Source organism: Scyliorhinus torazame, chromosome 18, assembly GCF_047496885.1.
Source record: "Scyliorhinus torazame isolate Kashiwa2021f chromosome 18, sScyTor2.1, whole genome shotgun sequence".
In the NCBI taxonomy this organism is placed as follows: Eukaryota; Metazoa; Chordata; class Chondrichthyes; order Carcharhiniformes; family Scyliorhinidae; genus Scyliorhinus; species Scyliorhinus torazame.
The window spans coordinates 2,553,324-2,572,596 of record NC_092724.1 but is presented as its reverse complement, the minus strand read 5'-3'; the positions used below and the strand labels follow the sequence as shown (position 1 = coordinate 2,572,596).

The following is a 19,273-nucleotide window of genomic DNA, read 5'->3' as shown; positions in this document are numbered from 1 at the left end:
CCCCTTAATTGGAAAAAAAAAATAATAATTGGGTACTCTAAATTTTTTTTTTAAATATGGATAGGAATGTTCATAGACAAAGAGAAATAAATAGAATCTAACCCTCATTAATTACCAGATTAATTACTTATTATTCAGAGTGATTGAGATTCTTCTTCAAATAATCATCTGTTGCCTATTGGTTGCTACTCTACAATACGAGAGTGTATTTAAAATGTTGCGGTTTGGCAGTAGATGTTCAAATCACAAAATGGCTTCTTTTATACAAGTAGTTGGTACAAAATGGTGGCTTAACCTTAACTAATTTTAATAATCTTTATTGTCACAAGTAGGCTTACATTAACACTGCAATGAAGTTACTGTGAAAATCCCTGTTAGCCTATTGCAGAATACAAGTGTTGTAAAATCCTCTAAAAATTGTCAAGTTAATCTGCAGGCAACCTGAATCCTACAGTAATAAAATCTAAAACCCATGCCTGTTAGATAAAAATGAGTGGGGGTCATTTCCAAAATCACTCTGTTCCCACCACGAAGGTTAGTTTAAAATCGGGATTGCAGTGAAGGCAATAAAGAGATTTTATTTCTGAAATTGCCTTTTTAATGAATGTTTAAGCCCACACGGTTCTTATGGGGTAGGGATGATCCACTGCCCTGTGGAGTTTGCAGAATACAAGCTCCCCAGATAAGGGGGCTGGGGACCCTTAACTAGGACCCTCAGGTGAGGAAGGAGCTGCGCTCCGAAAGCTAGTGATTCGAAACAAACCTGTTGGACTTTAACCTGGTGTTGTAAGACTTCTTACTGTGCTCACCCCAGTCCAATGCCGGCATTTCCACATCAAATATATCACAGGCATAAACCGGGTTAATCATTCATTATGCTATGTTCAAGCCTATAGTTAAGCAGCAATTTAGTGGTTAATCTGGGTTATAATATTGCTGTGCTGTCTTTTATTATGTTAGTTTCCTTAGAGGACAGGCCAGCACACTGAATTAGCTCAGTTCCTGTGGTGTGGCGGAAAATGTGGCTACCAGGGCAAGTCAAAGGCTAGGAATCTGATGGTGAGTAACTCCTCTCCTGACCCCCCAAAGCCTGTCCACCATCTACAAGGCACAAGTCAGGAGTGAAATGGAATACTCTCCACTTGCCTGGATGAGTGCAGTTCCAACAACATTCAAAAAGCTCGACACCATCCAGGACAAAGAAGCCGCTTGATTGCTCCCCTTCCACAAACATTCAAACCCTCCACCACCGACGAACTGTGGCAGCCGTGTGTACCATCTACAAGATGCATTGCAGTAAACCACCAAGGTTCCTTAGACAGTGTGGTAGTCACCACTGATGTATATATTAGGTGATTTGTGGTAAGGCCCTGTACTACAGGTACGGGGGTAGTTCGCTGCCTGCTGGCTCCGCCCAGAAGGCGGAGTATAAATATGTGTGCTCCTCGTACAGCAGCCATTTCGCCAGCTGCTGTAGGAGGCCACATATCTTAGTGTAATAAAGCCTCGATTACATCCTACTCTCACCTTTGTGTAATTGATCGTGCATCGGACAGCACCTTCTAAACCCATGACCACTACCATCTAGAAGGGCAAAAGCAGCAAATACCAGGGAACCCACCACCTGGAGGTTCCCCTCCAAGTCACTCACTACCCAGACTTGGAAATATATTGCCGTTCTTTCACTGTTGCTGGGGCAAAATCCTGAAACTCCCTCCCTAACAGCACAATGGATGCACCTACACCTCAGGGACTGCAGTGGTTCAAGAAGGCTGCTCACCACCATTTTCTGAAGGGTAACTAGGAATGGGCAATAAATGCTGACCGAACCAGTGATGCCCACGTCCTGTATTGAAAAAAAAAGAATCTCCTGTGGCTATTCCTCTGCAAACAGATATACCACTTTGAATACTCTTGGGGAGGAATGGCCTCTCAGGAGAAAGCAACAACAGCCAAATTCGTTACACCACGGTTGGTTCTGCTACAGAGGGAGGAGTAAAAAGTGTGGGAATGAAATAGTTGTAGAGGATTCGATTGTAAGGGGAACAGACAGACGTTTATGTGGCTGCAAACTGGACTCCAGGATGATATGTTGCCTTCCTGGTGCTAGAGTCAAGGATGTCTCAGAGCGGCTACAGGACATTCTGGAGGGGGAGAGTCAACAGCCAGTGGTTGTGGTACACATCGGTACCAACAACATAGGTAAAAAAGAGGGGCCAGGTCCTAAAAGCAGAATATAGAGAGTTAGGAAGAAAGTTGAAAAGCAGGACCTCAAAGGTAGTGATCTCAGGATTACTACCAGTGCCACGTGCTAGTCAGAGCAGAAATAGCAGGATCTAACGGTGAATACGTGAACGGTGAAGAGATAGTTTGAGGGGGAGGGCTTCAGATTACTGGGGCATTGCAACCGGTTCTGAGGGAGGTGGGACCTGTACAAACTGGATGGGTTACACCTGGGCAGGTCCAGTCTGGTGTCCTAGGGGGAGTATTTCTGAGAGTGGTTGGGGAAGGTTTAAACGAAAATGGCAGGAAATGGGAACCTATTCATGGACAAGAACAAAAGACAGAAAGGGGAATAAGAAAGTGATAGGTGGGGAAATCAAGGGCCAGAAACAAACAGGGCCAAATTAATGGCAACGGGACAATGATAGTTAAAAAGACAAGCCTTAAAGGTTTGTGCCTTAATGCGCGGAGCATTCACGATAAAGTGGAGGAATTATTCGCAGAAATAGATGTAAATATAAAGGGGCAAAAAAAAATCAGTGTTTTTATTTATGTATTTATTTTTAGAGTACCCAATTATGTATTTCCAATTAAGGGGCAATTTAGCGTGGCCAATCCACCTAACCTGCACATCTTTGGGTTGTGGGGGTGAGACCCACGCAGACACGGGAGAATGTGCAAACTCCACACGGACAGTGACCCAGGACCGGGATCGAACCCTGGTCCTCAGTGCCGTAGGCAGCAGTGCTAACCACTGCGCCACCCATCAGTGGGGTTTGTATATAAATCCCAAACTGCATTGGTGATGTTGGGAATGGCATTAATTGGAAATTAGAGGTGCATGTGATAAAGGAACAACTATAATTATGGGTAACCTTAATCCGCACGTAGATTGGGCAAATCAAATTAGTAACAATACCGTAGAAGAGGAATTCCTGGAGTGTATTAGGGATGCTTTCCTGGGCTTATACATTGAGGAATTGTAAGGATCTTTCCTGGTTATTCCGTTTATTCATTTATTTTCCCTTTCTTTTATTTTTCATGATGTGGAGATGCCGGCGTTGGACTGGGGTGAGCACAGTACGAAGTCTTACAACACCAGGTTAAAGTCCAACAGGTTTGTTTCGATGTCACTAGCTTTCGGAGCGCTGCTCCTTCCTCAGGTGACTGTTATTTTTCAGTTACATTTTTGATCCATGGATGATCAATGGACAGAGAGTGGTGGGTCTGTGGTCTTATGTCTCTTTGAGGCAAGACACCTGTATCTTTAATTCAAGCAGAAACATCCAGAAGTTACAGGAGATCATTCTGCTTTTCTTAAGTTCATTAGTTCATAAGATATAAGAGCAGAATTAGGCCTTTGGCCCATCGAGTCTGCTCCGCCATTCGATTATGGCTGATCTCATCCTGGCCTTAACTGTGGAGTTTCTCCTCAACTCCGTTTTAAATTTGCTCCCTCTTATTCTATGACCTCTCGTTCTAGAATGCCTGACAAGCGGAAGCATCCACTCCACAGCTACTTTGTCCATACCTTTATCATCTTATATACCTCAATTTGATCTCCTCATTCTTCTAAACTCTAGAGAGTATCAGTCTAAACTGTTCACTCTCTCCTCATACGACAAACCCCTCATCTCTGGAATCAATCTAGTGAACCTCCTCTGAACTGCCTCCAATACATCTTTTCTCAAATAAAGGGACCAAAATTGTACACAATAGTCCAGGTGTGGTCTCACCAATGCCTTGTATAATTGCAACACTTCCTTACCTTTATATTCTATTCCTTTAGCTATAACTGCCAACAGTCCATTTGCTTTCTTTATTAGCTGATGTGCCTGCATGCTCATTTTCTGGGACTCATGAACGAGGACCCCCAGATCCCTCTGCACTGGAGCACCCCGAAGTCTCTCCCCATTTAGATAATAAGTTGCCTTTCCGCTTTTCCACTCAAAATGCACAACCTAACACTTATCCACGTTAAACTCCATCTGCCACAGTTTAGCCCACTCACCTAACCTATCTATATCCATTTGTAAGGATCTTATTTCCTCATTGCAACTTACTATTCCATCTATTTTTGTGTCGCCTGCATCCTGTGCGAATTTAAACTGGAGCTGCAGACGTTTTGGCACCAGGGAGAGAGATGGGTTGAGACTCGGTTTGATTGATTGGCTGGTAGCCAATGAATTGGCCCAAAAGACTGTGGTCTGCCCAGTAATAGGGAGTGATTGGATCCTATCCCACTGAATGCTTTTCAGAGTCCCAAGGTTTCAGTTTTGATTCTGGCGGCACAGAGGCAGAACCGACCAACTCTCACTCCAGAAAGGCAGAGGCAAGAACCGACTATATCTCTCTCCACAAAGCCTGCTATGAGCATTATCACAACACGGGTGGCACAGTGGTTAGCACTGCTGCTTCACAGTGCAGTTTTCACCCTGTGTCTGTGTGGGTTTCCTCCGGGTACTCCAGTATCCTCCCACAGTCCAAAGATGTGCAGGTTAATAATAATAACAATCTTTATTAGTGTCAACAAGTAGGCTTACATTGCAATGAAGTTATTGTGAAAATCCCCTAGTCACCACATTCGGCACCTGTTCGGGTACACTGAGGGAAAATTTAGAATGTCCAATTCACCTAACAAGCCGTCTTTTGGGACTTTTGGGAGGAAACCGGAGCACCCGGAAGAAACCCACGCAAACACGGGGAGAACATGCAGACTCTGCACAGTCAGTGACCCAAGCCGGGACTTGAATCCGGGTCCCTGGTGCTGTGAAGCAACAGTGATAACCACTGTGCTACCGTGTAGGTGGATTGGCTATGGTAAATTGCCCCTTAGTGTCCAAAAATATGTGTCGGTTATTGGGATAGGGCTGGGGAATGAGCTTGGGTGGGGTACTCTTTCAGAGTCAGTGCAGACTTGATGCGCTGAATGGCCTTGTTCTGCACTGTAGGAATTCTATGATTGTATTATCTCTCCACGGAAAGCCGGTGAGTACTGCATTTCTAAACTACAGAGAACCTGCATCAATGAATAAATCTAACGAGAAGATCGTAGCAGGATACAAACAGAGACTTTAGCCTGCAAGCTTGCTGTGAAGAACAGTGTGCTTTAAAAAAACATCATCTGAAACAAAGGCTCTTTTTCCTTTCACTTATGATTTTTACCCCTTTCCACCTGTAGCGCACAAAGACTCACGAGAGACGAATAGAGATGAAGTCGATGAGGCTTTATTAAGCGTGACTTGTTCCCCGCAGTTCAGTAGCAGACTGGCCTGCGGGGGAGAACTCCTGGTTCTTATACTCCGCCTTCAGGGCGGAGCTAGAGGTCAACAGCCAACCAGGACCCGGGATCTGTCAGCCAATGACATCACGGCTTCACAGTCCCACATGACCCCTAATGCATACTACCACATTCACCCCTTGTTAAAAATGAACCCGGCGGGGTGGTGCTTCGTATGGTGGTAAGGGTTTACAAGGCTGGTCCTGGGAGGAAAACTTTTGCATGTCATCACAGCATGTACAGAGGTTTTTTTTGTTTTGAACTATTTACAGTAAAAGGGGGAAAAAGGAAAACGTTCTCGTTACAGTCCACAATATAGTAGTGTTACATCGATGCCATGAGTCGGTCGGGCGGTCTGGTCGTCCTCGTCGATCGCCTCGGCCCCGGTGGTGGTGCTTGTTCCCGTGTTGTCGTCTCCGGGAGCCTTACGGTTTCTGCTTCCGCTTCACTTCTGGTCGGACCTGGGAGGAGGACCGATACCCCCGGGAAGGGGGCGCTCGCGGGGTGCGCCGGTGGCAGGGAGGGGGTGATTGGTGTCGGAGGGGTGTGCGTGTTGCCGGCGGGCGCCAGATCTCGCAGGGAGACCGTGTCCTGTCGGCCGTCGGGGTACTCCACGTAAGCGTACTGCGGGTTCGCGTGGAGGAGGCGAACCCTCTCGACCAACGAGTCCGACTTGTGCGCCCGCACATGTTTTCGGAGCAGGATGGGTCCTGGGACCGCCACCCAGGTCGGCAGCGACGTTCCAGAGGAGGACTTCCTGGGGAAGACAAGGAGGTGCTCATTAGGCGTTTGGGTCCTGCTAGTACACAGTAGCGACCGGATGGAGTGGAGAGCGTCCGGGAGGACCTCCTGCCACCGTGAAACTGGGAGGTCCCTGGACTGTAGGGCCAGTAGGACGGTCTTCCAGACCGTGCCGTTCTCCCTCTCTACTTGCCCGTTCCCCCGGGGGTTGTAGCTGGTCGTCCTGCTCGAGGCTATACCGTTGCTGAGCAGGAACTGGCGCAGCTCGTCACTCATAAAGGAGGACCCCCTGTCGCTGTGGACGTATGCGGGGCAACCGAACAGTGTGAATATGGTGTTAAGGGCTTTAATGACTGCGGCCGCTGTCATGTCAGGGCAGGGGATGGCGAAGGGGAAACGGGAGTACTCGTCCACCACGTTCAGGAAGTATATGTTGCGGTCGGTGGAGTGGAGGGGCCCTTTGAAATCCAGCAGATCGCCTTGTTCTCCGGGGACAGCGGTAGTCGGGACCCAAACTGGTTGCGCCTGCGGGTCGTACATGGGGTGCTGGACAGCGGTGGCCGGGACCCAAACTGGTTGCGCCTGCGGGTCGTACATGGGGCGCTGGGGGGGGGGGGTTGGGGAGCGTTAGAAGCGCGCAGGAATCCTTGTTCGCCGGGGACAGCGGCGACCTCCCGGGACCAGCACACAGCCGCGAAATGGCCCTTTTTCCCGCAGCTCTTACAAATCGCTGCGCGGGCCGGGCAGCGCTGCCGGGGGTGTTTCGCCTGGCCGCAGAAATAGCAGCGGGCTCCCCCGGGACGACTTGGCGTCTGAACCGCGCAAGCCTGTGGGGTGGGGGGAGGGGGGGGGGATTGTCGCGACGGGGGTCCACGGAGCCCAAGGGGCTGCCGCGCGGTCGGGGCCATAGGCGCAGGCGTTTCGCGCGGCCACATCTAGTGAGGCTGCAAGGGCCCGTGCCTCTGAGAGTCCTAGCGACTCTTTTTCTAAAAGTCTTTGGCGGATTTGGGAAGAGTTCATACCAGCCACAAAAGCATCACGCATCAACATGTCCGTGTGTTCCATCGCGTTTACCGGCGGGCAGCTGCAGGCCCGTCCCAAAATTAGTAGCGCGGCGTAGAAATCATCTATCGATTCTCCGGGACTTTGCCGTCTCGTTGCGAGTTGGTAGCGTGCGTAGATCTGGTTCACTTTGCGAACATAGATGCTTTTTAGTGCTGCGAACGCCGTCTGGTAATCCTCTGCGTCTTCGATGAGGGAAAATTTCCAGGCTTACCCTCGAGTGCAGGACCTGTAGTTTCTGGTCTTCTGTGACCCGGCCGGGGGCCGTTCTGAGGTAGGCCTCGAAACAAGTCTGCTACTGAACTGCGGGGAACAAGTCACGCTTAATAAATTGTAGCACACAAAGATTCACGAGAGATGAATAGAGATGAAGTCGATGAGGCTTTATTAAGCGTGACTTGTTCCCCGCAGTTCAGTAGCAGACTGGCCTGCGGGGGAGAACTCCTGGTTCTTATACTCCGCCTTCAGGGCGGAGCTAGAGGTCAACAGCCAACCAGGACCCGGGATCTGTCAGCCAATGACATCACGGCTTCACAGTCCCACATGACCCCAAATGCATACTACCACACCACCCCTCTGTGTTTGTCTGTCTTGTGTGTGTGTGTGCAGTGTGGGGGCAAGAATTAGGCATTAGTTAATAGTTAACAAGTTGTATTTGCTGTATATTTCATTGTAGTTCTTATTATTAATGAACAGTAATTGTGTTTATATTTACAAACCTGGTGACTGTAATTATTGGGCAGCCAAGGGCCAAAGACTTCGGGTTTTTCAATAAGAATTTAACCCACTTGTGTTGTGAATCCGGGGCTGGAATTAACCTTGCACTGTCCCAGGGTGTCGTATCAGAATCAACTGGAGAACAGGCCACCCTAGACTGGATATTGTGTAATGAGAAAGGAATAATTGGCAATCTAGTTGTGCAGGCCCCTTGGGGATGAGCGACCATAATATGATGGAATTCTTCATCCAAGATGGAGAGTGGCGTAGCTAATTCTTAGGCTAGGGTCCTGAATCTATAAAAGGAAACTACAATGGTATGAGGTGTGAGTTGGCTATGATGGATTGGGAAATGTTGCTTAAAAGAATGACGGTGGATAGGCAATGGCAAACATTCAAAGAGCGCATGAATGAATTGCAACAATTGTCCATTCCTGTCTGGCGCAAAAATTAAACAGGAATGGAGGCCATACCATGGCTGACAAGGGAAATTAGACTTTGTATCAGATCCAAGGAAGAGGCAGACAAATTGGCCAGAAAAAACAGCGGAGCTGAAGATTGGGAGCAGTTTAGAATTTAGCAAAGGAGGACAAAACAATGGATGAAGGAGGGGACAATAGTGTACGAGAGTAAGCTTGCAGGGAACATAAAAGCTGACTATATACGTTTATTTGGAGGGCAACACGGTGGCGCAGTGGGAGCAGTGCAGCCTCACGGCGCTGAGGTCCCAGGTTTGATCCCGGCTCTGGGTCACTGTCTGTGTGGAGTTTGCACATTCTCCCTGTGGGTTTCGCCCCCACAACCCAAAAGATGTGGGGCAGCACGGTAACATTGTGGATAGCACAATTGCTTCACAGCTCCATGGTCCCAGGTTCGATTCCGGCTTGGGTCACTGTCTGTGCGGAGTCTGCACATCCTCCCCATGTGTGCGTGGGTTTCCTCCGGGTGCTCCGGTTTCCTCCCACAGTCCAAAGGTGTGCAAGTTAGGTGGATCGGCCATCATAAATTGCCCTTAGTGTCCAAAATTGCCCTTAGTGTTGGGTGGGGTTGCTGGGTTACGGGGATAGGGTGGAGATGTTGACCTTGGGTGGGGTGCTCTTTCCAAGAGCCGGTGCAGACTCGATGGGCTGAATGGCCTCTTTCTGCACTGTAAATTCTACGATTCTATGATGTGCAAGCTAGCTGGATTGGCCACGCTAAATTGCCTCTTAATTGGAAAAAATGAATTGGATACTCTAAATTTAAAAAGAAAGAAAAAAAAAAGTTTATTTGGTATCTGAAGAGAAAAAGATTGGAGAAGATAAATGTAGGTCCCTTACAGTCAAAACAGGGGAATGTACATTGGGTTTCCTCCCAATGTACAAAGAAATGGCTGAGCAATGAAATACATAGTTTGGTTCTATCTTCACAAAGAAGGACACAAATAACTTATCAGAAATGTTGGGAAACACAGGCTTTAACGAGAGGGAGGAACTGAAATAAATCAATATTAGTTGGGAAATTGAATTGGGGAAATTGATGGCAATGAAGGCCGATAAATCCCCAGGGCCTGATAATCTACATCCCAGAGTACTTAAGGAAGTGGGCCTAGAAATAGTGGATACATTGGTGGTACTTTCCCAAGATTCTATAGGCTCCAGAAGAGTTCCTACTGATTGGAGGGTAGCTAATGTAATCCCATTATTTGAAAAGGAAGGTAGAGGGCAGCACAGTGGCGCAGTGATTAGCTCTGCTGCCTCACGGCGCTGAGGTCCCAGGTTCGATACCGGCCCTGGGTCACCGTCCGTTTAGAGTTTGCACGTTCTCCCCGTGTCTACGTGGGCCTCACCCCCACAAACCCAAAGATGCGCAGGATAGATGGATTGGGCACACTAAATTGCACCTTAATTGGAAAAAAAAAAGAATTGGGTAGTCTAAATTTATAAATTAAATAAAGGTAGAGAGAAAACGAATTATAGACCAGAAAGACTGACATCGGTAGTGGGGGAAATGGTGGATTCCATTATAAAAGATTAAATAATTATTAATAATAATCTTTATTATTGTCACAAGTAGGCTTACATTAACACTGTAATGAAGTTACTGTGAAAATCCCCTCGTCACCACATTCCGGTGCCTGTTCGGGTACACTGAGGGAGAATTCAGAATGTCCAATTCACCTAACAAGCACGTTATTTGGGACTTGTGGGAGGAAACCCACGCAGACACGGGAAGAACATGCAGACCCAATGCAGTTAGTGACCCAAGCCGGGAAGCAACGGTGCTAACCATTGTGCTACCCAATAGCATAGCACTTAGAAAACAGTGGCAGGATCAGACAGAGTCAGCATGGATTTCCGAAAGGGAAATCAACCTTGACAAATCTACAGGCATTCTTCAAGGATTTACGAGAGGGAGCCAGTGGAAGTGATTTATTTGGACTTTCAGAAAGCTTTCGACAAAGTCCCACATAAGAGATTAGTATGTCTAATTAAAGTGCATGGATTTGGGGTAGTGTATTGAGATGGATAGAAAATTGGGTTGGCAGACAGGAAACAAAGAGGAGGAATAAATGGGTCTTTCTCCAAATTGGCAGGCAGTGACTAGTGGCGCACCGCAGGGATCAATGATGGGACCCAGCTATTCAATAAATATATAAATGATTTGATGAGTGAACTATATGTATTATCTCCAAATTTGGAGATGACATAAAGCTGGGTGGGAGGGTGAGCTGTGAAGAGGTTGCAGGGTTGCTTCAGTGTAATTTGGATAGGTTAAGTGAGTGAGCAAATGTGTGGCAGATGCAGTATAATGTGAATAAACGGGAGATTATCCACTTCGGTAGCAAAAACAGGAAGGCAGATTGTCATAATATACATCAGTACATTATGGTGCAATCACATACACACACTGATGGACATGCAGTAGGACCAACCAGCATACACAACACCGCAGCCAATCACCAGTGAGAGCACAAGCACTATAAAGACAGGGGACAGGAGAGTTCCTGCTCATTCCAGCAGCAGCCATCTCAGAGCACAGAGCTCACAGCCTGCAACACAGACATTCACCATGTGCTGAGTGCCTCACCAAAGCTAGTGATAGGAAAGGGCTATAGTTAAGCTGGTATATACCCACTTTTACATGCCCATGTTAGCATAGTTGAACAGTTAATAAAATAGCGTTACACCACTTCCAGCATTGTTGGCTTGTTCGTGAACCAGAGCACCCAACACGATACAGATTATTATCTGAATGACTATAAGTTGAGAGAGGGGATTGTGCAATGAGACCTGGGTGTCCTCGTACATCAGCCACTAAAGGTAAGCATGCAGGTACAGCTGGCAGCAAAGAAGGAAAATGGAGATCAGCCACACTAAATTGCCCTTTAATTGAAAAAAAATGGATTGGATATTTTAAATTTATTAAAAGAAAAGAAACCTATAAAATATTAACATGACTGGACAGGGTAGATGCAGGAAGGGTGTTCCCAATGATGGGTGTGTCCCGAACCAGGGGGTCACAGTCTGAGGATACGGAGCAAACCATTTAGGACAGAGATGAGAAGAAATGTCTTCACCCAGGGATTGGTGAGCCGGTGGAATTCATTACCACAGGAAGTAGTTTAGGCCAAAACATGGTATGTTTTCAAGAACAAGTTAGATAGAGCACTTGAGGCTAAAGAGATCGAAAGACAGTGAGGAGTACAAAGATAATGAAGATGAGGACAGTGAGGACAAGGACAGTGAGGATGAGGATATTGAGGATAGGTGAGGATGAGGACAGTGAGGCCAGGTGGAGTTGAGGGAAATCAGACTTGACCACACACTTGTGGCACTGAAGGGGCTGAATGGCCTTTTATTATGGCGGTGAGGATCTGAGACCGGGGTGGGTAGCTATCTCAATGATGAGGAGTTACTGACCCTCTCCCTGTCTCAGTGAGGAGTTACTGACCCTCTCCCTGTCTCAGTGAGGAGTTACTGACCCTCTCCCTGTCTCAGTGAGGAGTTACTGACCCTCTCCCTGTCTCAGTGAGGAGTTACTGACCCTCTCCCTGTCTCAGTGAGGAGTTACTGACCCTCTCCCTGTCTCAGTGAGGAGTTACTGACCCTCTCCCTGTCTGAGTGAGGAGTTACTGACCCTCTCCCTGTCTCAGTGAGGAGTTACTGACCCTCTCACTGTCTCAGTGAGGAGTTACTGACCCTCTCCCTGTATCAGTGAGGAGTTACTGACCCTCTCCCTGTCTCAGTGAAGAGTTACTGACCCTCTCCCTATCTCAGTGATTAGTTACTGACCCTCTCCCTGTCTCAGTGAGGAGTTACTGACCCTCTCCCTGTCTCAGTGAGGAGTTACTGACCCTCTCCCTGTCTCAGTGAGGGGTTACTGACCCTCTCCCTGTCTCAGTGAGGAGTTACTGACCCTCTCACTGTCTCAGTGAGGAGTTACTGACCCTCTCCCTGTATCAGTGAGGAGTTACTGACCCTCTCCCTGTCTCAGTGAGGATGAGTTACTGACCCTCTCCCTATCTCAGTGATTAGTTACTGACCCTCTCCCTGTCTCAGTGAGGAGTTACTGACCCTCTCCCTGTCTCAGTGAGGAGTTACTGACCCTCTCCCTGTCTCAGTGAGGAGTTACTGACCCTCTCCCTGTCTCAGTGAGGGGTTACTGACCCTCTCCCTGTCTCAGTGAGGAGTTACTGACCCTCTCACTGTCTCAGTGAGGAGTTACTGACCCTCTCCCTGTATCAGTGAGGAGTTACTGACCCTCTCCCTGTCTCAGTGAGGAGTTACTGACCCTCTCACTGTCTCAGTGAGGAGTTACTGACCCTCTCCCTGTATCAGTGAGGAGTTACTGACCCTCTCCCTGTCTCAGTGAGGATGAGTTACTGACCCTCTCCCTATCTCAGTGATTAGTTACTGACCCTCTCCCTGTCTCAGTGAGGAGTTACTGACCCTCTCCCTGTCTCAGTGAGGAGTTACTGACCCTCTCCCTGTCACAGTGAAGAGTTACTGACCCTCTCCCTGTCTGAGTGAGGAGTTACTGACCCTCTCCCTATGTCAGTGAGGAGTTACTGACCCTCTCCCTGTCTGAGTGAGGAGTTACTGACCCTCTCACTGTCTCAGTGAGGAGTTACTGACCCTCTCCCTGTCTGAGTGAGGAGTTACTGACCCTCTCCCTGTCTGAGTGAGGAGTTACTGACCCTCTCCCTGTCTCAGTGAGGAGTTACTGACCATCTCCCTGTCTGAGTGAGGAGTTACTGACCCTCTCCCTGTCTGAGTGAGGAGTTACTGACCCTCTCCCTGTCTCAGTGAGGAGTTACTGACCCTCTCCCTGTCTGAGTGAGGAGTTACTGACCCTCTCCCTGTCTCAGTGAGGAGTTACTGACCCTCTCCCTGTCTCAGTGAGGAGTTACTGACCCTCTCCCTGTCTCAGTGAGGAGTTACTGACCCTCTCCCTGTCTGAGTGAGGAGTTACTGACCCTCTCCCTGTCTCAGTGAGGAGTTACTGACCCTCTCCCTGTCTCAGTGAGGAGTTACTGACCCTCTCCCTGTCTGAGTGAGGGGTTACTGACCCTCTCCCTGTCTCAGTGAGGAGTTACTGACCCTCTCCCTGTCTCAGTGAGGAGTTACTGACCCTCTCCCTGTCTCAGTGAGGAGTTACTGACCCTCTCCCTGTCTGAGTGAGGAGTTACTGACCCTCTCCCTGTCTCAGTGAGGAGTTACTGACCCTCTCCCTGTCTCAGTGAGGAGTTACTGACCCTCTCCCTGTCTCAGTGAGGAGTTACTGACCCTCTCCGTCTGAGTGAGGAGTTACTGACCTTCTCCCTGTCTCAGTGAGGAGTTACTGACCCTCTCCCTGTCTCAGTGAGGGGTTACTGACCCTCTCCCTGTCTCAGTGAGGGGTTACTGACCCTCTCCTTGTCTCAGTGAGGAGTTACTGACCCTCTCCCTGTCTCAGTGAGGAGTTACTGACCCTCTCCTTGTCTCAGTGAGGAGTTACTGACCCTCTCCCTGTCTCAGTGAGGATGAGTTACTGACCCTCTCCCTGTCTCAGTGAGGAGTTACTGACCCTCTCCCTGTCTCAGTGAAGAGTTACTGACCCTCTCCCTGTCTCAGTGAGGAGTTACTGACCCTCTCCCTGTCTCAGTGAAGAGTTACTGACCCTCTCCCTGTCTCAGTGAAGAGTTACTGACCCTCTCCCTGTCTGAGTGAGGAGTTACTGACCCTCCCCCTGTCTCAGTGAGGAGTTACTGACCCTCTCCCTGTCTCAGTGAAGAGTTACTGACCCTCTCCCTGTCTGAGTGAGGAGTTACTGACCCTCCCCCTGTCTCAGTGAGGAGTTACTGACCCTCTCCCTGTCTCAGTGAGGAGTTACTGACCCTCCCCCTGTCTCAGTGAGGAGTTACTGACCCTCCCCCTGTCTCAGTGAGGAGTTACTGACCCTCCCCCTGTCTCAGTGAGGAGTTACTGACCCTCCCCCTGTCTCAGTGAGGAGTTACTGACCCTCTCTCTCTTTCTTTGTCTCTCTGTCGCCTCAGAACATCCTCCAGGTGCGAGGCCGCTACTGCGCGTGCGCATCGGAATTTACTGCGCCTGCGCGGACAGGCGGACGGTTGGCCTGCGTCATAATCCGGCGTCGGTTGAAAAGACATCATAAGGCAGCGCGGGTTGAAAAACGAGCGCTTTGTGTGGACGTCATAAAGCAGCGCGGGTCGCAGGCGGCGGGACCGGGATGGACGATGAGGAGGAAACCTACAGACTGTGGAAGATCCGGAAAACAATCATGCAGGTGGGAGAGGGCGGAGATATGGGGGGGAGAGAGAGCAAGAGGGGGAAAGAGGGAGAGGAGGAGGGAGAGCGGGGGGAGGGGGAGGAGGGAGAGCGGGGGGAGGGGGAGGAGGGAGAGCGGGGGGAGGGGGAGGGGGAGGGGGAGGGGGAGAGCGGGGGGAGGGGGAGGGGGAGAGCGGGGGGAGGGGGAGAGCGGGGGGAGGGGGAGGGGGAGAGCGGGGGGAGGGGGAGAGCGGGGGGAGGGGGAGAGCGGGGGGAGGGGGAGGGGGAGAGCGGGGGGAGGGGGAGGGGGAGAGCGGGGGGAGGGGGAGGGGGAGAGCGGGGGGAGGGGGGAGAGCGGGGGGAGGGGGAGGGCGGGGGGAGAGCGGGGGGAGGGGGAGAGCGGGGGGAGGGGGAGGGGGAGAGCGGGGGGAGGGGGAGAGCGGGGGGAGGGGGAGAGCGGGGGGAGGGGGAGAGCGGGGGGAGGGGGGGAGCGGGGGGAGGGGGGGGGGGAGGGGGAGAGCGGGGGGAGGGGGAGAGCGGGGAGAGCGGGGGGAGGGGGAGAGCGGGGGGAGGGGGAGAGCGGGGGGAGGGGGAGGGCGGGGGGAGGGGGAGGGGGAGGGCGGGGGGAGGGGGAGAGCGGGGGGAGGGGGAGGGCGGGGGGAGGGGGAGGGGGAGGGCGGGGGGAGGGGGAGGGCGGGGGGAGGGGGAGGGCGGGGGGAGGGGGAGGGCGGGGGGAGGGGGAGGGCGGGGGGAGGGGGAGGGGGAGGGCGGGGGGAGGGGGAGGGCGGGGGGAGGGGGAGGGCGGGGGGAGGGCGGGGGGAGGGGGAGGGCGGGGGGAGGGGGAGAGCGGGGGGAGGGCGGGGGGAGGGGGAGGGGGAGGGCGGGGGGAGGGGGAGGGCGGGGGGAGGGGGAGGGCGGGGGGAGGGGGAGAGCGGGGGGAGGGGGGAGAGCGGGGGGAGGGGGAGAGCGGGGGGAGGGGGAGAGCGGGGGAGAGCGGGAGAGGGGGAGCGGGGGGAGAGGGGGAGCGGGGGAGAGGGAGAGCGGGGGAGAGCGGGGGAGAGGGGGAGAGCGGGGGGAGGGGAGGGGGGGGAGGGGAGGGGGGAGAGCGGGAGAGCGGGGAGGGGAGGGGGAGAGCGGGGGGAGGGGAGGGCAGGGGGAGGGGGGGAGGGGAGGGCAGGGGGAGAGCGGGGGGAGGGGAGGGGGAGAGCGGGGGGAGGGGAGGGGAAGAGCGGGGGGAGGGGAGGGGAAGAGCGGGGGGAGGGGAGGGGAGAGCGAGGGGAGGGGAGAGCGGGGGGAGGGGGGGGGAGAGCGGGGGGAGGGGAGGGGAGAGCGGGGGGAGGGGAGTGGGGAGGGGAGGGGGAGAGCGGGGGGGAGGGGAGGGGGAGAGCGGGGGGAGGGGAGAGCGGGGGGAGGGGAGAGCGGGGGGAGGGGAGAGCGGGGGGAGGGGAGAGCGGGGGGGAGGGGAGAGCGGGGGGGAGGGGGGGAGGGAGGGGGAGAGCGGGGGGAGGGGAGGGGGAGAGCGGGAGGAGGGAGGGGAGGGGGAGAGCGGGAGGAGGGAGGGGAGGGGGAGAGCGGAGGGGAGGGAGGGGAGGGAGAGAGCGGGGGGAGAGCGGGGGGAGAGCGGGAGGAGGGAGGGGGGAGAGCGGGAGGAGGGAGGGGAGGGGGAGAGCGGGAGGAGGGAGGAGAGGGGGAGAGCGGGAGGGGGGAGGGGGAGAGCGGGAGGAGGGAGGGGAGGGGGAGAGCGGGAGGAGGGAGGGGGGGGGGAGAGCGGGAGGAGGGAGGGGAGGGGGAGAGCGGGAGGAGGGAGGGGAGGGGGAGAGCGGGAGGAGGGAGGGGAGGGGGAGAGCGGGAGGAGGGAGGGGAGGGGGAGAGCGGGAGGAGGGAGGGGAGGGGGGAGAGCGGGAGGAGGGAGGGGAGGGGGGAGAGCGGGAGGAGGGAGGGGAGGGGGGAGAGCGGGAGGAGGGAGGGGAGGGGGGAGAGCGGGAGGAGGGAGGGGAGGGGGAGAGCGGGAGGAGGGAGGGGAGGGGGAGAGCGGGAGGAGGGAGGGGAGGGGGAGAGCGGGAGGAGGGAGGGGAGGGGGAGAGCGGGAGGAGGGAGGGGAGGGAGGGGAGGGGGAGAGCGGGAGGAGGGAGGGGAGGGGGAGAGCGGGAGGAGGGAGGGGAGGGGGAGAGCGGGGAGAGCGGGAGGAGGGAGGGGAGGGGGAGAGCGGGAGGAGGGAGGGGAGGGGGAGAGCGGGAGGAGGGAGGGGAGGGGGAGAGCGGGAGGAGGGAGGGGAGGGGGAGAGCGGGAGGAGGGAGGGGGAGAGCGGGAGGAGGGAGGGGAGGGGGAGAGCGGGAGGAGGGAGGGGAGGGGGAGAGCGGGAGGAGGGAGGGGAGGGGGAGAGCGGGAGGAGGGAGGGGAGGGGGAGAGCGGGAGGAGGGAGGGGAGGGGGAGAGCGGGAGGAGGGAGGGGAGGGGGAGAGCGGGAGGAGGGAGGGGAGGGGGAGAGCGGGAGGAGGGAGGGGAGGGGGAGAGCGGGAGGAGGGAGGGGAGGGGGAGAGCGGGAGGAGGGAGGGGAGGGGGAGAGCGGGAGGAGGGAGGGGAGGGGGGAGAGCGGGAGGCGGGAGGGGAGGGGGAGAGCGGGAGGAGGGAGGGGAGGGGGAGGAGGGAGGGGAGGGGGAGGAGGGAGGGGGAGGGGGGAGAGCGGGAGGAGGGAGGGGGAGAGCGGGAGGAGGGAGGAGGGAGGGGGAGAGCGGGAGGAGGGAGGGGAGGGGGAGAGCGGGAGGAGGGGGAGAGCGGGAGGAGGGAGGGGAGGGGGAGAGTGCAGACGATCAAGGTGAACGTACTGCCAAGGTTCCTCGTCCTGTTTAGATCCATTCCGATCTTCATCCCCAAAGCCTTTTTCCAGAACATAGACAGGCTAATCATGGGGTTTGTGTGGGGGAGGCAAGAACCCGAGAATTCCCAAACCGACACTGCAAAGAGGGAAAGTCAGAAGGGGCCTGGCTCTACCGAACCTACAACACTACCACTGGGCAGCAACGGCAGAAAAAGTGAGGGGATGAGTACAAGAACCCGACACAGATTGGGCACAAATGGAGGCGGCATCCTGTAAAGGAACGACCCTCCGGGCCCTGGCCACAGCAGCACTCCCATCCTCCTCAACAAGGTACACAACGAGCCCAGTGGTAGCGGCCACGGAGAACGTGGACCCAGTTAAGACAGACTTCGGGATAACCAAAATATCCCTTGTGGCCCCTATCTGCAGCAATCACAGATTCCCCCCAGCCATGCTAGATACCACCTTCAAAGGATAGAACATTACAGTGCAGTACAGGCCCTTCGGCCCTCGATGTTGCGCCGACCCGTGAAACCAGGTGGAGGCGGGACGGGGACACACTGACTGTTGGGGACTTCTACATAGGGCGCAGACTGGCGACACTGGACGAACTGACGAGGAAGTGGAAACTAGCAAGAGGACAGGAATTGAGACACCTCCAAATAAAGCACTTCCTCCGCAGACAGACAGGGTACCCCGGGGCCCCAGAAAGCGCACGACTAGAGGACCTGATAGGCACAAGCAGCGAGAAGGGGGGGCTATGTGGGAAAATATACGGACAGCTACTGGACAGAGCCCGAACACCACTGGACAGGACCAGACAAAAATGGGAGGACGAACTGGGGACAGAGGCAGCATGGGGACTCTGGAGCGAAGCACTGAGCAGGGTGAACTCCACCTCCTCCTGCGCACGGCTCCGCCTAATGCAGCTCAAAGTGGTGCACAGAGCGGACCTGACCAGAACCCGAATGAGCAGGTTCTTCCCAGAGGTGGAGGACAAATGTGAGTGGTGCCAGAGGGGCCCGGCCAACCACCCCTACATGTTTTGCACTTGCCCCATGCTTGCTGGGTTCTGGACAGCCTTCTCCGAGGCAATGTCCAAGGTTGTGGGGGTGAGGGTGAAACCATGCCCAATAGTGGCAATCTTTGGGGTATTGGAGCAGCCAGAGTTACACATGGGGAAGGGGCCAACACCCTTTCGCTTCCTTAATCGCACGCCGGAGAATCCTGCTCGGCTGGCGATCGGCAGCACCACCCACAGCTGCAGACTGGCTCGCAGACCTCTCGGAATTTCTCCACCTGGAGAAGATTAAGTTCGCCATCCGAGGGTCAGAGGAAGGCTTCCGGGATACTTGGGGGCAGCTCGTCGGCCTGTTCCAAAACCTGTTCGAGGACAGCACGAGGAGTAAGCCAGGGAAAAAAAAAAGATGAAGAACCAAACGACTGTCCCCGGGGAGGGGGGGATGGGGAAACCACAAGAGAAGAGGAAGGATGCTGAAACCAATGGCGGGGGGAGGGGGGAATATCATAAACCCATCCAGAGGGCAGCAAAATGTACGTACAGTTAGTCAAATGAAGGACAAAACAAACCTCTCTAAAATACAGCAAGTTAGCGCGGGCAAGAAAAATGTAATGTGTATATAAGTAACAATTGTTTATAAATATGAGAAAAGCCAATAAAAAG

The 19,273-nt window shown here is 53.6% G+C and overlaps 2 protein-coding genes across 3 annotated transcripts in view; one reads left to right on the top strand and one right to left on the bottom strand.

Annotated features, from left to right (window-relative positions):
* The window catches only part of LOC140394894 (phospholipid hydroperoxide glutathione peroxidase GPX4-like), a 67,989-nt gene that overhangs the window by 21,975 nt on the left and 26,741 nt on the right, over nt 1-19,273 (bottom strand). Inside the window, exon 1 of one of the 2 annotated variants that reach the window (XM_072482055.1) lies at nt 14,506-14,595. The exons of the other annotated variant lie outside the window; for it this stretch is intronic. Coding sequence (XP_072338156.1) covers nt 14,506-14,580 — 75 coding nt within the window. The 5' untranslated portion in view covers nt 14,581-14,595. Of the gene's footprint in view, nt 1-14,505; nt 14,596-19,273 lie in introns of those variants that run through there. 2 annotated transcript variants of the gene reach the window in all.
* polr2eb (RNA polymerase II, I and III subunit E, b) overlaps nt 14,623-19,273 on the top strand; it is a 32,161-nt gene continuing 27,510 nt past the window's right edge. Inside the window, exon 1 of the mRNA XM_072482058.1 lies at nt 14,623-14,791. Within this exon, the coding sequence (XP_072338159.1) occupies nt 14,735-14,791 (57 nt within the window). The 5' untranslated portion in view covers nt 14,623-14,734. The remainder of the gene's footprint in view (nt 14,792-19,273) is intronic.